The sequence below is a fragment of the Pleurodeles waltl genome, chromosome 3_1 (genome assembly GCF_031143425.1).
Source record: "Pleurodeles waltl isolate 20211129_DDA chromosome 3_1, aPleWal1.hap1.20221129, whole genome shotgun sequence".
NCBI lineage: Eukaryota > Metazoa > Chordata > Amphibia > Caudata > Salamandridae > Pleurodeles > Pleurodeles waltl.
The window spans coordinates 23,003,086-23,017,646 of NC_090440.1; the positions used below are offsets into that span (position 1 = coordinate 23,003,086).

Genomic DNA, 14,561 nt, shown 5'->3' on the forward strand with positions numbered 1-14,561 from the left:
TAGGGAGAAAAGCTCAGGGAACTGTTGTAGGACTCTCCTACAATCAGCCTGCTGTTGGCCAGAGAGGGTGTCTGAGTAGATCACTCCATCTACTGTGCCATCTCTTGGGTCTGATGACAGAAGATCAGGGAGAGGTTCACTCTCTGCCTCCTGATCCTCATCTGTTACCATCAACAGATTCACATCAGCCCTGTCATGGAAGAGCTTAAGGCGGTTCACATGGATTACCCTCTTGGGGCTCCTGCTTGTGCCCAGGTCCACCAGGTAGGTGACCTGACTCTTCCTTTCTAGCACTGGGTAAGGGCCACTCCATTTGTCCTGGAGTGCCCTGGGAGCCACAGGCTCCAGAACCCAGACTTTCTGCCCTGGTTGGAACTCAACCAGTGCAGCCTTTTGGTCATACCAAAACTTTTGGAGCTGTTGGCTGGCCTCAAGGTTTTTGGTTGCCTTTTCCATGTACTCTGCCATTCTAGAGCGAAGGCCAAGTACATAGTCCACTATGTCCTGTTTAGGCTCATGGAGAGGTCTCTCCCAGCCTTCTTTAACAAGGGCAAGTGGTCCCCTTACAGGATGACCAAACAGAAGTTCAAAGGGTGAGAACCCTACTCCCTTCTGTGGTACCTCCCTGTAAGCGAAAAGCAGACATGGCAGGAGGACATCCCATCTCCTTTTGAGTTTTTCTGGGAGCCCCATGATCATGCCTTTTAATGTCTTGTTGAATCTCTCAACTAAGCCATTAGTTTGTGGATGGTAAGGTGTAGTGAATTTATAAGTCACTCCACACTCATTCCACATGTGCTTTAGGTATGCTGACATGAAGTTGGTACCTCTGTCAGACACCACCTCCTTAGGGAAACCCACTCTGGTAAAGATACCAATGAGGGCCTTGGCTACTGCAGGGGCAGTAGTCGACCTAAGGGGAATAGCTTCAGGATACCTGGTAGCATGATCCACTACTACCAGGATATACATATTTCCTGAGGCTGTGGGAGGTTCCAGTGGACCAACTATGTCCACACCCACTCTTTCAAAGGGCACCCCCACCACTGGAAGTGGAATGAGGGGGGCCTTTGGATGCCCACCTGTCTTACCACTGGCTTGACAGGTGGGGCAGGAGAGGCAAAACTCCTTAACCATGTTGGACATATTGGGCCAGTAGAAGTGGTTGACTAACCTCTCCCACGTCTTGGTTTGTCCCAAATGTCCAGCAAGGGGAATGTCATGGGCCAATGTTAGGATGAACTCTCTGAACAGCTGAGGCACTACCACTCTCCTAGTGGCACCAGGTTTGGGGTCTCTGGCCTCAGTGTACAGGAGCCCATCTTCCCAATAGACCCTATGTGTTCCATTTTTCTTGCCTTTGGACTCTTCAGCAGCTTGCTGCCTAAGGCCTTCAAGAGAGGGACAGGTTTCTTGTCCCTTACACAGCTCTTCCCTTGAGGGTCCCCCTGGGCCTAAGAGCTCAACCTGATAAGGTTCAAGCTCCAAAGGCTCAGTTCCCTCAGAGGGCAGAACTTCTTCCTGAGAAGAGAGGTTCCCTTTCTTTTGCTGTGTTGCAGTTGGTTTCCCAACTGACTTTCCTGTTCTCTTGGTAGGCTGGGCCATTTTTCCAGACTCCAGCTCTACTTTTTCACCCTGTGCCTTGCACTGTGCTCTTGTTTTCACACACACCAGTTCAGGGATACCCAGCATTGCTGCATGGGTTTTTAGCTCTACCTCAGCCCATGCTGAGGACTCCAGGTCATTTCCAAGCAGACAGTCCACTGGGATATTTGAGGAGACCACCACCTGTTTCAGGCCATTGACCCCTCCCCATTCTAAAGTAACCATTGCCATGGGATGTACTTTTCTCTGATTGTCAGCGTTGGTGACTGTGTAAGTTTTTCCAGTCAGGTATTGGCCAGGGGAAACCAGTTTCTCTGTCACCATGGTGACACTGGCACCTGTATCCCTCAGGCCCTCTATTCTAGTCCCATTAATTAAGAGTTGCTGTCTGTATTTTTGCATGTTAGGCGGCCAGACAGCTAGTGTGGCTAAATCCACCCCACCCTCAGAAACTAGAGTAGCTTCAGTGTGGACCCTGATTTGCTCTGGGCACACTGTTGATCCCACTTGGAGACTAGCCATACCAGTGTTACCTGGATGGGAGTTTGGAGTGGAACCTTTCTTGGGACAGGCCTTGTCTCCAGTTTGGTGTCCATGCTGTTTACAGCTATGACACCAGGCCTTTTTGGGATCAAAGTTTTTACCCTTGTACCCATTGTTTTGTGAAGAGGCTCTGGGCCCACCCTCCTGTGCAGGTTTTTGGGGGCCTGTAGAAGACTCTTTACTATTTTTAGTTTTGGTTGTCTCATCACCCTTCTGCTGGGGAGTCTTCGTGACCCCTTTCTTTTGGTCACCCCCTGTTGAAGTCTTGGACACCCTTGTCTTGACCCAATGGTCCGCCTTCTTTCCCAATTCTTGGGGAGAAATTGGTCCTAGGTCTACCAGATGCTGATGCAGTTTATCATTGAAACAATTACTTAACAGGTGTTCTTTCACAAATAAATTGTACAGCCCATCATAATTACTTACACCACTGCCTTGAATCCAACCATCTAGTGTTTTCACTGAGTAGTCAACAAAGTCAACCCAGGTCTGGCTCGAGGATTTTTGAGCCCCCCTGAACCTAATCCTGTACTCCTCAGTGGAGAATCCAAAGCCCTCAATCAGGGTACCCTTCATGAGGTCATAAGATTCTGCATCTTGTCCAGAGAGTGTGAGGAGTCTATCCCTACACTTTCCTGTGAACATTTCCCAAAGGAGAGCACCCCAGTGAGATCTGTTCACTTTTCTGGTTACACAAGCCCTCTCAAAAGCTGTGAACCATTTGGTGATGTCATCACCATCTTCATATTTAGTTACAATCCCTTTGGGGATTTTCAACATGTCAGGAGAATCTCTGACCCTATTTATGTTGCTGCCACCATTGATGGGTCCTAGGCCCATCTCTTGTCTTTCCCTCTCTATGGCTAGGATCTGTCTTTCCAAAGCCAATCTTTTGGCCATCCTGGCTAACTGGATGTCCTCTTCACTGGAGTTATCCTCAGTGATTTCAGAGTTGTTGGTCCCTCCTGTGAGGGAACCAGCATCTCTGACTATTATTTGTGGAGTCAGGGCTTGAGAAGCCCTGCTCTCCCTAAGTAGGACTGGAGGGGGGGAATTTCCCTCCAAGTCACTATCTTCATCCTCTGAGTTGCCATCCTCAGAGGGGTTGGCCTTTTCAAACTCTGCCAAAAGCTCCTGGAGCTGTACTTTGGTAGGTTTGGGGCCCATTGCTATTTTCTTTAGTTTACAGAGTGACCTTAGCTCTCTCATCTGTAGATGGAGGTAAGGTGTGGTGTCGAGTTCCACCACATTCACATCTGTGCTAGACATTATGCTTCTAAAAGTTGGAATACTTTTTAAGAAAAAACTGGTTCTAGAATCTAATTCAAACTTTTACAAACTTTTAAACTCTAAAAGAAATGCTAACCAGGATCTAACACAAGGCCCTAGCAGGTCTTTTAAGAATTTAGAAAACTTTTCAAATTGCAAAAATCAATTTCTAATGACAATTTTGGAATTTGTCGTGTGATCAGGTATTGGCTGAGTAGTCCAGCAAATGCAAAGTCTTGTATCCCACCGCTGCCACCAATGTAGGAAGTTGGCTCTGTATGTGCTATTTCAAAGTAAGGAATAGCATGCACAGAGTCCAAGGGTTCCCCTTAGAGGTAAAATAGTGGTAAAAAGAGATAATACTAATGCTCTATTTTGTGGTAGTGTGGTCGAGCAGTAGGCTTATCCAAGGAGTAGTGTTAAGCATTTGTTGTACATACACATAGACAATAAATGAGGTACACACACTCAGAGACAAATCCAGCCAATAGGTTTTTATATAGAAAAATATCTTTTCTTAGTTTATTTTAAGAACCACAGGTTCAAATTCTACATGTAATAGCTCATTCGAAAAGTATTGCAGGTAAGTACTTTAGGAACTTCAAATCATCAAAATTGCATGTATACTTTTCAAGTTATTCACAAATAGCTGTTTTAAAAGTGGACACTTAGTGCAATTTTCACAGTTCCTAGGGGAGGTAAGTATTTGTTAGTTTTACCAGGTAAGTAAGACACTTACAGGGTTCAGTTCTTGGTCCAAGGTAGCCCACCGTTGGGGGTTCAGAGCAACCCCAAAGTCACCACACCAGCAGCTCAGGGCCGGTCAGGTGCAGAGTTCAAAGTGGTGCCCAAAACACATAGGCTAGAATGGAGAGAAGGGGGTGCCCCGGTTCCGGTCTGCTTGCAAGTAAGTACCCGCGTCTTCGGAGGGCAGACCAGGGGGGTTTTGTAGGGCACCGGGGGGGACACAAGTCCACACAGAAATTTCACCCTCAGCGGCGCGGGGGCGGCCGGGTGCAGTGTAGAAACAAGCGTCGGGTTCGCAATGTTAGTCTATGAGAGATCTCGGGATCTCTTCAGCGCTGCAGGCAGGCAAGGGGGGGGTTCCTCGGGGAAACCTCCACTTGGGCAAGGGAGAGGGACTCCTGGGGGTCACTTCTCCAGTGAAAGTCCGGTCCTTCAGGTCCTGGGGGCTGCGGGTGCAGGGTCTCTCCCAGGCGTCGGGACTTTAGGTTCAAAGAGTCGCGGTCAGGGGAAGCCTCGGGATTCCCTCTGCAGGCGGCGCTGTGGGGGCTCAGGGGGGACAGGTTTTGGTACTCACAGTATCAGAGTAGTCCTGGGGTCCCTCCTGAGGTGTTGGATCGCCACCAGCCGAGTCGGGGTCGCCGGGTGCAGTGTTGCAAGTCTCACGCTTCTTGCGGGGAGCTTGCAGGGTTCTTTAAAGTTGCTGGAAACAAAGTTGCAGCTTTTCTTGGAGCAGGTCCGCTGTCCTCGGGAGTTTCTTGTCTTTTCGAAGCAGGGGCAGTCCTCAGAGGATGTCGAGGTCGCTGGTCCCTTTGGAAGGCGTCGCTGGAGCAGGATCTTTGGAAGGCAGGAGACAGGCCGGTGAGTTTCTGGAGCCAAGGCAGTTGTCGTCTTCTGGTCTTCCGCTGCAGGGGTTTTCAGCTGGGCAGTCCTTCTTCTTGTAGTTACAGGAATCTAATTTTCTAGGGTTCAGGGTAGCCCTTAAATACTAAATTTAAGGGCGTGTTTAGGTCTGGGGGGTTAGTAGCCAATGGCTACTAGCCCTGAGGGTGGGTACACCCTCTTTGTGCCTCCTCCCAAGGGGAGGGGGTCACAATCCTAACCCTATTGGGGGAATCCTCCATCTGCAAGATGGAGGATTTCTAAAAGTTAGAGTCACCTCAGCTCAGGACACCTTAGGGGCTGTCCTGACTGGCCAGTGACTCCTCCTTGTTTTTCTCATTATTTTCTCCGGCCTTGCCGCCAAAAGTGGGGCCTGGCCGGAGGGGGCGGGCAACTCCACTAGCTGGAGTGTCCTGCTGGGTTGGCACAAAGGAGGTGAGCCTTTGAGGCTCACCGCCAGGTGTGACAATTCCTGCCTGGGAGAGGTGTTAGCATCTCCACCCAGTGCAGGCTTTGTTACTGGCCTCAGAGTGACAAAGGCACTCTCCCCATGGGGCCAGCAACATGTCTCGGTTTGTGGCAGGCTGCTAAAACTAGTCAGCCTACACAGATAGTCGGTTAAGTTTCAGGGGGCACCTCTAAGGTGCCCTCTGTGGTGTATTTTACAATAAAATGTACACTGGCATCAGTGTGCATTTATTGTGCTGAGAAGTTTGATACCAAACTTCCCAGTTTTCAGTGTAGCCATTATGGTGCTGTGGAGTTCGTGTTTGACAGACTCCCAGACCATATACTCTTATGGCTACCCTGCACTTACAATGTCTAAGGTTTTGTTTAGACACTGTAGGGGTACCATGCTCATGCACTGGTACCCTCACCTATGGTATAGTGCACCCTGCCTTAGGGCTGTAAGGCCTGCTAGAGGGGTGTCTTACCTATACTGCATAGGCAGTGAGAGGCTGGCATGGCACCCTGAGGGGAGGGCCATGTCGACTTACTCGTTTTGTCCTCACTAGCACACACAAGCTGGCAAGCAGTGTGTCTGTGCTGAGTGAGAGGTCTCTAGGGTGGCATAAGACATGCTGCATCCCTTAGAGACCTTCCTTGGCATCAGGGCCCTTGGTACTAGAAGTACCAGTTACAAGGGACTTATCTGGATGCCAGGGTCTGCCAATTGTGGATACAAAAGTACAGGTTAGGGAAAGAACACTGGTGCTGGGGCCTGGTTAGCAGGCCTCAGCACACTTTCAATTGTAAACATAGCATCAGCAAAGGCAAAAAGTCAGGGGGCAACCATGCCAAGGAGGCATTTCCTTACAGAAGGCCAGTCTAGTGCTGTGGAAGCAGCCTGGACCTCCCTCGAAATCAGTGTGGTGCGCTGGCGATTGGTGTGCACAGTAAGAAAAAGCGACTTATGAATCCCGCGGATGTCCTCAGAAGCACGACAAGTGTGGGGGAAATGGTGGGCTTACAATGGATTGTCATGCCATATGGGTTGACTCCTGTGAGGGTCACAATGTGTGTTTTTGCAGACATGAATATTTACTGCTAAATACCTATAATGTATGGCTTGTGCTCCTTCTGTACAAACGAAATAAAGTTGGTTATTAAAAAAAACAATTGTTACAAGTTGAAAGTGCGGACCAAGGTATATAAAACAGTCATAGACTACTTCTATTCGGTTTATTCATACTACGTGTAGCTGGAAACATAGAATATTTGGGCTGATTGGTCGATTGTTGCTGGGTTATTCAGCAAACAATCACAAATACAGAAAGATGTATGTGCCAAGTGAGGTCAAAGTAATCTATTTAACAAGGAACTCTTCCACCTGCAGCCTCTAATGCTCAAAGCTGCCTCGGCTGGTATGTGCTATTAGGTAAGTTACTCCAGTGATGAGTCCCAACAGTGTTACACTTCCTCAGCCTGTTTCAGGCCAGCTGATTGAACCCCTCTGCCTTCATTGTCCTCTCTGCTGCCCAAGCTAGTGCTTGGCAGGTGTTCATTCGCATCTTAGCTGTGGTGTAGTACACAATCGCTAGTGTTTATCTGTTGTAATCCCTTGATCAGTCCTCACTAGGGTGTGTGTTTTATTCTATTTTCAGAAACTGGCGTTCATGGTCTCTCTGGGACTGGTGACACACGACCACTTAGAAGGTAAGCAAAGGCCCTGGACTTACAAGTAACTTGTAGCACCTACAGCTTGATTTTTATATCTTCATGCCTGTTCTGTGATCTGTTTTCCCTCCTTGTTCAAGGTCCATACACTGGCAATCTCAAGCTGTTTGTTAGCTTCTAGTGACATCATTAACCATCAGTATTTAGACCGAGTGCTTTATAAATGCTCTGGAAACATAATACATGTGTTAACCATTAGGATTTGTTTTGCATTGCATGTTTTTTTTGGTGCAGTTTGCATTAAACAAAACTTTTTTCCAAAGAGAGGTTTATTTAGAACAGTGAGTGCTTTAGTGGATTATTCCACGTGGTTGTCCAAAAAGAAGAGGCTGGTATTTGTTTATGTATTTGAGAGTACATTTTTTCAGAGAAAATAGACTTTACGTTTTCTAAAAACACATTCTAACTAGAGAAATAGGTGAAAAAGAACTTTTTTTAAGAAGCAAAGCCAGACTATGGAAATCCGATTGTTAGCTCTGTCTTGGTGGAAGTATAGTTATCGATGGGTCCTGATGTGTATTAGAATGTTTGCTTTTCATGAATCGACTATTGATTAGGCGCTGGGCAGTAGTTAGGCTCACCGATTGCTAAAGTTACTTCTGTCATTTTCAGCTAAGAAACGGTCCTGATTCCTTTTAGGATGTCCCTTCTTTGTCTGGGTTCAGGACTGGTTTTGGGGAGCACGGGGCAGCCAGAGGTTACTTTGCTGAAATGTTTAGTTTGGGTTTTTTGCCTTTTGACCCGGAGACTCTTTACTTTTCGACCCAAAACTGAGTACGAAGTGCGCCCTATTATTACTTGATCCCCAAGGTTGTGCGGCAGAGCGTCCCAGCGCGTACTCTGAGACTGGAGGCTCAGAGCTCAGTGTGTTGGAACGTTTAGTACATCAATACCCTGATAATGCCTTAAAACACATTTTAATTTTAGGCACAGCACGGATACACATGAAAAATTAGTAGCAGTGATAATAAGCGTGAGGAATTAAAATCAGCAATAATTACAGGGTCCTAATGTAAGTCAGGTGGGCCAGAGAGGACTTTGCAACTGTTGGTGAGTTGTGACTCTGGGACCACCTCTATAGCAAGTCTTATTCAGACTGTTCCTGCGAGCTCGCTGTGACTTTCTGTAATTTTCTGGCAGACACTCCCAATGCATATGCATGCTTCCCTGCTCCATGCACTTTAAGCTGACCCGGCTCGCAAAATGCCCTAGAGAGGGAAAGTAGTCGTTTGATACAGGGAGTGCCACAGATGTTGGGGGATTGGCATCGGCGCTGGAGTCCCTTTGAAGTCACACTAGCCGGAGAAACCCCGTGCGTCACAAACTCAAAACAGTCGAAGAGCTGACTCACAGTATTGTTGATCCTCTGTGTAAAGAGGGCGGTTTCGAGTAACAGTGTTTGCGATGGCAGCAATTGGGAGTAGACTACTATTGCAGCCTGGAGCTGCGCTATAAGACCTCTAGCCCAGCAGACAATAAGTGCCTGGAGGAACTATCTCCTCGTTGACCATCAACAGTGAAATACTGTGGAAGCGAGAAACAAGCGCTCATATAAGGTTTCAGTGTACATGGTTATGCGACTGGTGCACCAGTGTAAATACATGCGTTGGGGTTTAAATGTTCTTCATCTAGGTTCCCCTTCCACGACTCCTTCAGGCCAGGAATGCTCAACACACGAGGAGTCGGGGACAAAGAGGGCTCACCCACATTCTTGACTGACTGTACTTTCCTTGAGACTCCACATGATGCTAATTAATATGGTTCTCTAGTCCATATTGCACAGCCAGACTTCTCTGAGACACTGGGCTGTGGATTCCTCTTCTAGGGTGTTCTCCTTCTGGAACAGTATCTCTACTATGCCCCTTCCCTGTTCAACAAGCAGCTCCTTCCATCTGGGATCTTCTAAGCAGCACTTGAAGCAGGATGCAATGCTTCAGGCTTCTTCTCTACCTGAAATGGAAGCAGTTTGTCCAAGAAACAAGCTCCAAAAATCAGTAAGATTCTCTCCTTTCACTGCTGTGCAAAGCCTGGTCAAAGGCCACTAAGAAATCCCTGAAACGTAGCGTTCAGTTAGTATTGGCTTTGGCTAAACTGTTCCTACTGTAGGGTGACCAAGTCTGGTTTACATATTGCAGGTGTAGGAAGTTGGCTCTGTATGCACTATTTCAAAGTAAGGAATAGTATGCACAGAGTCCAAGGGTTCCCCTTAGAGGTAAGATAGTGGCAAAAAGAGATAATACTAATGCTCTATTTTGTGGTAGTGTGGTCGAGCAGTAGCCTTATCCAAGGAGTAGTGTTAAGCATTTGTTGTACACACACAGACAATAAATGAGGAACACACACTCAGAGACAATTCCAGGCCAATAGGTTTTTGTATAGAAAAATATATTTTCTTAGTTTATTTTAAGAACCACAGGTTCCAATTTTACATGTAATACTTCAAATGAAAGGTATTGCAGGTAGGTACTTTAGGAACTTTGAATAATCAAAATAGCATACACAGTTTTCAAATAAATCACATATAGCTATTTTAAAACTAGACAGTGCAATTTTCACAGTTCCTGGGGGGGAGTAAGAGTTTGTTAGTTTTTGCAGGTAAGTAAACCACCTACGGGGTTCAGGTTTGGGTCCAAGGTAGCCCACCGTTGGGGGTTCAGAGCAACCCCAAAGTTACCACACCAGCAGCTCAGGGCCGGTCAGGTGCAGAGGTCAAAGTGGTGCCCAAAACACATAGGCTTCAATGGAGAAGGGGGTGCCCCGGTTCCAGTCTGCCAGCAGGTAAGTACCCGTGTCTTCGGAGGGCAGACCAGGGGGGTTTTGTAGGGCACCGGGGGGGACACAAGTTGGCACAGGAAATACACCCTCAGCAGCACGGGGGCGGCCAGGTGCAGTGTGCAAACACACGTCGGGTTTCCAATGTAAATCAATGGGAGACCAAGGGGTCTCTTCAGCGATACAGGCAGGCAAGGGGGGGGGGGGGGGGGCTCCTCGGGGTAGCCACCACCTGGGCAAGGGAGAGGGCCTCCTGGGGGTCACTCTTGCACTGGAGTTCCGATCTTTCAGGTCCTGGGGGCTGCGGGTGCAGAGTGTTTACCAGGTGTTGGGATCTGGGAGTCAGGCAGTCGTGGTCAGGGGGGAGCCTCGGGATTCCCTCTGCAGGCGTCGCTGTGGGGGCTCAGGGGGGGCAACTCTGGCTACTCACGGTCTCGCAGTCGCCGGGGAGTCCTCCCTGAAGTGTTGTTTCTCCACAAGTCGAGCCGGGGGCGTCGGGTGCAGTGTAGCAAGTCTCACGCTTCCGGCGGGAGATGTAGTTGTTTTAAAGTTGCTTCTTTGGAAACAAAGTTGCAGTCTTGGGTGAACAGGGCCACTGTCCTCAGGAGTTTCTTGGTCCTTCTAGAGCAGGGCAGTCCTCTGAGGATTCAGAGGTCGCTGGTCCTGGGGAAAGCGTCGCTGGAGCAGTGTCTTTAGAAGGGAGGGAGACAGGCCGGTAGAGCTGGGGCCAAAGCAGTTGGTGTCTCCGTCTTCTTCTGCAGGGTTTTTCAGCTTAGCAGTCCTCTTCTTCTTAGGTTGCAGGAATCTGAGTTCCTAGGTTCAGGAGAGCCCCTAAATACAGAATTTAGGGGTGTGTTTAGGTCAGGGAGGGCAGTAGCCAATGGCTACTAGCCCTGAGGGTGGCTACACCCACTTTGTGCCTCCTCCCAAGGGGAGGGGGTCACATTCCTATCCCTATTGGGGGGATTCTCCATCTGCAAGATGGAGGATTCCTAAAAGTCAGAGTCACTTTAGTTCAGGTTGCCTTGGGGGCTGTCCTGACTGGCCAGTGACTCCTCCTTGTTTTTCTCATTATCTCCTCCGGCCTTGCCGCCAAAAGTAGGGCCGTAGCCGGAGGGGGCGGGCAACTCCACTAGTTGGAATGCCCTCTGGTGCTGTAACAAAGGGGGTGAGCCTTTAATGCTCACCGCCAGGTGTTACAGCTCCTGCAAGGGGGCGGTGATAGCATCTCCACCCAGTGCAGGCTTTGTTACTAGCCACAGAGTGACAAAGGCACTCTCCCCATGTGGCCAGAAACATGTCTCGAGTGTGGCAGGCTGCTAAAACCAGTCAGCCTACTCGGGTAGTTGGTTAAGGTTTCAGGGGGCACCTCTAAGGTGCCCTCTGGGGTGTATGTTACAATAAAATGTACACTGGCATCAGTGTGCATTTATTTTACTGAGAAGTTTGACACCAAACTTCAGTTTTCAGTGTAGCCATTATGGTGCTGTGGAGTTCGTGCATGACAGACTCCCAGACCATATACTCTTATGGCTACCCTGCACTTACAATGTCTAAGGTTTTGCTTAGACAATGAAGGGGCACAGTGCTCATGCACTTGTGCCCTCACCTATGGTATAGTGCACCCTGCCTTAGGGCTGTAAGGCCTGCTAGAGGGGTGACTTATCTATACTGCATAGGCAGTGTGAGGTTGTCATGGCACCCTGAGGGGAGTGCCATGTCGACTTACTCATTTTGTTCTCACCAGCACACACAAGCTGGCAAGCAGTGTGTCTGTGCTGAGTGAGGGGTCCCCAGGGTGGTATAAGACATGCTGCAGCCCTTAGAGACCTTCCCTGGCATCAGGGCCCTTGGTACCAGTTACAAGGGACTTACCTGGATGCCAGGGTGTGCCAATTGTGAAAACAAAAGTACAGGTTAGGGAAAGAACACTGGTGCTGGGGCCTGGTTAGCAGGCCTCAGCACACTTTCAAATCAAAACTTAGCATCAGCAAAGGCAAAAAGTCAGGGGGTAACCATGCCAAGGAGGCATTTCCTTACAGCAGGCCTCTGTAATGTTGCATGGTGGACAACGATAGATGGACGGGGAAGCTACCTGAACAGTCGTAAGTGCCTGAGATTAATTCAAGCATCTCTCCCACCACTGCTCTGTCTTGCAGTGAGCACCCTAAGTGCAGTGCAGACACTCAGACCTGGACCCATGATCACTGTGCTCCTGGACCGCACCTGTACCGCACAGACTTAGAGTACGTAGGCTGAAATTGGTCTGTAGTTGCTTGTGTTCACATGCGGAGGGGACCTGCCCTGCCTGACTGGATCTCATCCTATGGAAGTAGGACCAAATCTGATTCGTATGTGACTGGTCTCTGCCAGACACACTTGTGGCTGAAGAATAATGGACTAAAATGCTGCCCCAGACAAGTGCTTCTGCCTGAGATTTATTCTGGCTTTCCTTCGTCACTTTGTGGTGAGTGGAACTCAAGGCAGTAGTGTATGCCGAGCCATGCGGGGGACACTTCCTTCCAACACAAAGCTTTACAGACAGACTGCTAATTAAACAATGAGCAATGATGAGCCTCAGATGTTTGAATCTGATTCGTATGTGACTGGTCTCTGCCAGACACACTTGTGGCTGAAGAATAATGGACTAAAATGCTGCCCCAGACAAGTGCTTCTGCCTGAGATTTATTCTGGCTTTCCTTCGTCACTTTGTGGTGAGTGGAACTCAAGGCAGTAGTGTATGCCGAGCCATGCGGGTGACACTTCCTTCCAACACAAAGCTTTACAGACAGACTGCTAATTAAACAATGAGCAATGATGAGCCTCAGATGTTTGAATCTTATTCTTTAAAAGTTAGCTAACGAGGCACCATGATTGCAGTTTCAATCTTAAGAGTTATCTTTAGGATACTAATCAAACAATGGGCGGCAGTGAAGCTTTAAAAAAGGATATTGTGATGGTGCTATTTCTGCCAGACATGGAAAACATGTAACACATCCTTGGTAAATATGGGTTTAGTGCAATAAAACATATAATGAATATTGTAACAGTCACTTACATAAATGTGTCGCTAATTTTCCTTTTATACATGCATTATTGTATTTATTACTGTATACAGTTGTCTTTGTTTACAAAACAATTGCACCTAAATGTATATTGTATTGTATTAGTATGTTCGATGGCATCTGTCGCTGTAGATACGCATGTTCTGCAATAGCTCGCCATCTGGTGTTGGGCCGGAGTGTTACAAGTTGTTTTTCTTCGAAGAAGTCTTTCGAGTCACGGGACCGAGTGACTCCTCCTTTTGTCTCCATTGCGCATGGGCGTCGACTCCATCTTCGATTGTTTTTTTTCCGCCATCGGGTTCGGACGTGTTCCTGTCGCTCCGAGTTTCGGAACGGAAAATTAGCTAATTTCGGAAGATTTTCGTCGGTATTGTTGCGTTCGGGATCGGCGTACTTAGATTCCACACCGCATCGAAGATCGAAGAGCTCCGGTGCCCTTCGGGGTAGTTTTTCGATCCTCCGTCGGGGCCTGGTCGGCCCGACCGCGTGCTGAAGAACGCCGATGGAACGGACCCCGTTTCGTTTCTGCCCCAAATGCCACAATAAATACCCCTACACAGACCAACACTTGGTCTGCAACCTGTGCCTGTCACCTGAGCACAGCGAAGACACCTGCGAGGCCTGTCGTGCGTTCCGGTCCCGAAAAACACTCCGAGACCGTCGAGCCAGAAGACTTCAAATGGCGTCCGCACCGACAGCCCAACGGGAGTTCGAGGAACAGGAAGAAGAAGGTACCTTCTCGATCCAAGACTCAGACTCCGAAGGATTCGACGATATACAAACCGTGAGTAAGACGTCGAAAACCACACAGAGAAACATTTACAAGGCCCAGGGGACGCCACTGCCACCAGGCCATGGCTCGACCCATAAATTCGGTGACCGACCGTCGGCACCGAAAAAGGCCAAAACAGTGCCGAGATCGTCCGACTCCGGTCGAGACACCGGCACGCAGCCTTCTCGGGACCGAGAAAGTGCTGGAGACAAGCCTCGACACCGAGATGCCGGTGTGGACACGGCTCGACGCCGACACAGCGGCACCGAAACAGATCGACGCCGAGAGGTTTCGGCCCCGAAAAGGAAAAAAGTCACCTCGGAGCCGAAAAAACACGCAGACAAAGTTTCAACGCCGAAACAAACTGCAAGCGACCCAGCTTCAGGCTCTTATACAGAAGAGCACTCGCTAACCTCCCAAATGCAAAAGCATAGGTTTGAGGAAGAGCTACAAGCAACTGATGTGGACCATACGCAAAAGCGTATCTTCATTCAGCAGGGGACAGGAAAAATAAGCACCCTTCCCCCCATTAGGAGAAAGAGAAGGTTGGAGTTCCAGACGGAACAAGCACCACAACCAAAAGTGGTTAAAAGAATTACACCACCACCCTCTCCTCCGCCCGTGATTAACGTTTCACCAGCACAAACTCCATCTCACTCCCCAGCTCACACCACCATGAGCCAGGGTGACCAAGATCAGGACGCATGGGACCTATACGACGCCCCAGTGTC

At 48.7% G+C, this 14,561-nt stretch overlaps 1 protein-coding gene across 5 annotated transcripts in view; it reads left to right on the forward strand.

Moving 5' to 3' along the window:
• Positions 1-14,561, forward strand: part of PHF21A (PHD finger protein 21A) — a 399,375-nt gene that overhangs the window by 299,823 nt on the left and 84,991 nt on the right. For all 5 annotated transcript variants that reach the window (XM_069221736.1, XM_069221738.1, XM_069221733.1 and 2 more), the window contains one exon: positions 7,149-7,200. In XM_069221736.1, coding sequence (XP_069077837.1) covers positions 7,149-7,200 — 52 coding nt within the window. The remainder of the gene's footprint in view (positions 1-7,148; positions 7,201-14,561) is intronic.